This window comes from Geospiza fortis, unplaced genomic scaffold (genome assembly GCF_000277835.1).
Source record: "Geospiza fortis unplaced genomic scaffold, GeoFor_1.0 scaffold408, whole genome shotgun sequence".
Lineage (NCBI taxonomy): Eukaryota > Metazoa > Chordata > Aves > Passeriformes > Thraupidae > Geospiza > Geospiza fortis.
Window position 1 is genome coordinate 5,492,173 of NW_005054330.1, and position 1,185 is coordinate 5,493,357.

Genomic DNA, 1,185 nt, shown 5'->3' on the forward strand with positions numbered 1-1,185 from the left:
CGGTTCAGGGCAGACTCCAGGTCCTCCAGGTCACCCCCCAACTGCAGCAGCCTGGGGGGAAGCAAGGCATAAGATGTCAGGTGAGGGATGCCCCAGGCCTGGAGCTGAGCTGGCTCAGAGCTCTCTGTCTGTCTGTCCTCTCCACCACTCCCCAGGGCAGGCACTTGTGCTGGCAGCACCCTGGTAGCATGAGCAGGGAGGGAAGGGGGAGCACCGAGGCAGGGGCTGTGGGGGGAACGGGGTGGGGAAGAGGACAACCTGCCTTGGCTCCGACCTGCCACAGCAGCAGAACACAAATGCCCAGAAAAGGTGGACTGGGAATAGAACTGGCTGCTCCTGGACACGCAGGAATTGTCCCCACAGCACTCCAAACCCTGGGACAACCCCCAACACTCTCCCCTGGTTCTGAGAAGGAGCTTACAGGAAGCCAAAGGGTGCCAGGGTGATCCTGCCCCTGGGGAAGTCCAGGCGCCCGTTGTAGCTGTCCTCCAGCCCCTTCAGCTGCAGCAGGGCCAGGCGCACCTGGGGACAGGGGACAGAGCTGGCACCCGGCTCCTGCGAGGAGGCAGGCTGGCAGCTTTTGGGGGACAGGCTCCCTCATTCCCCCAGGGGACAGAGCAGATCAGTTGGGTCTCAGTGCTGCTGCAGAGGCACAGGGGGGAAGTGTCACTGTCAGCAAGGTCATGACTCAGCACCCACAGCTCAGAGTGATAAAGCCACCCCCTGTGCACCCCAACTGCAGCATGCGAGGCTCTGGCAAGGAGAAAGTCACAAGTCACCTCTACTCACCCCAGGAAGGAGCATGACCACGTCCCTGTCATCCCACCTGGAGCTGGGCCAGGACAGCTCGCTGTCCTGTGCTGTGCTCTGGGTTAAAGGCCCAGGAGGACCCAGGGGGCTCCCTTGGTGGGGGTTCCCCATCCTCACCTGGTGCCAGTACTCGGTGTCACGCCCTTTCTCCATCTGCTCCTCCATCCAGGCCAGGTTGGCCTCCAGGTAGCCGCGCAGCTTCTGGCAGTACTCGCTCTCGTACTTGAAGGGGCCGCAGTAGCCCACCATGGTGTTCATCCAGTGCATGTACATCAGCTGGGGGACAGGGCAGGCTGTCACCGCCGGGGACAGCCCGGGGAGCCACCAGGGCACGCGTTCCTGGAGGGGTCCCCCTTACCTGCTCGGTGACGGCAG

At 63.3% G+C, this 1,185-nt stretch overlaps 1 protein-coding gene across 1 annotated transcript in view; it reads right to left on the minus strand.

Moving 5' to 3' along the window:
* PLBD2 (phospholipase B domain containing 2) overlaps positions 1-1,183 on the minus strand; it is a gene marked incomplete at its 5' end in the record, with an annotated part of 3,998 nt that extends 2,815 nt beyond the window's left edge. The window contains 4 exon segments of the mRNA XM_031057478.1: positions 2-51; positions 422-522; positions 928-1,086; positions 1,169-1,183. Of these exon segments, the coding sequence (XP_030913338.1) occupies positions 2-51; positions 422-522; positions 928-1,086; positions 1,169-1,183 (325 nt within the window).
* Between the last annotated feature and the right edge of the window lie 2 nt (positions 1,184-1,185).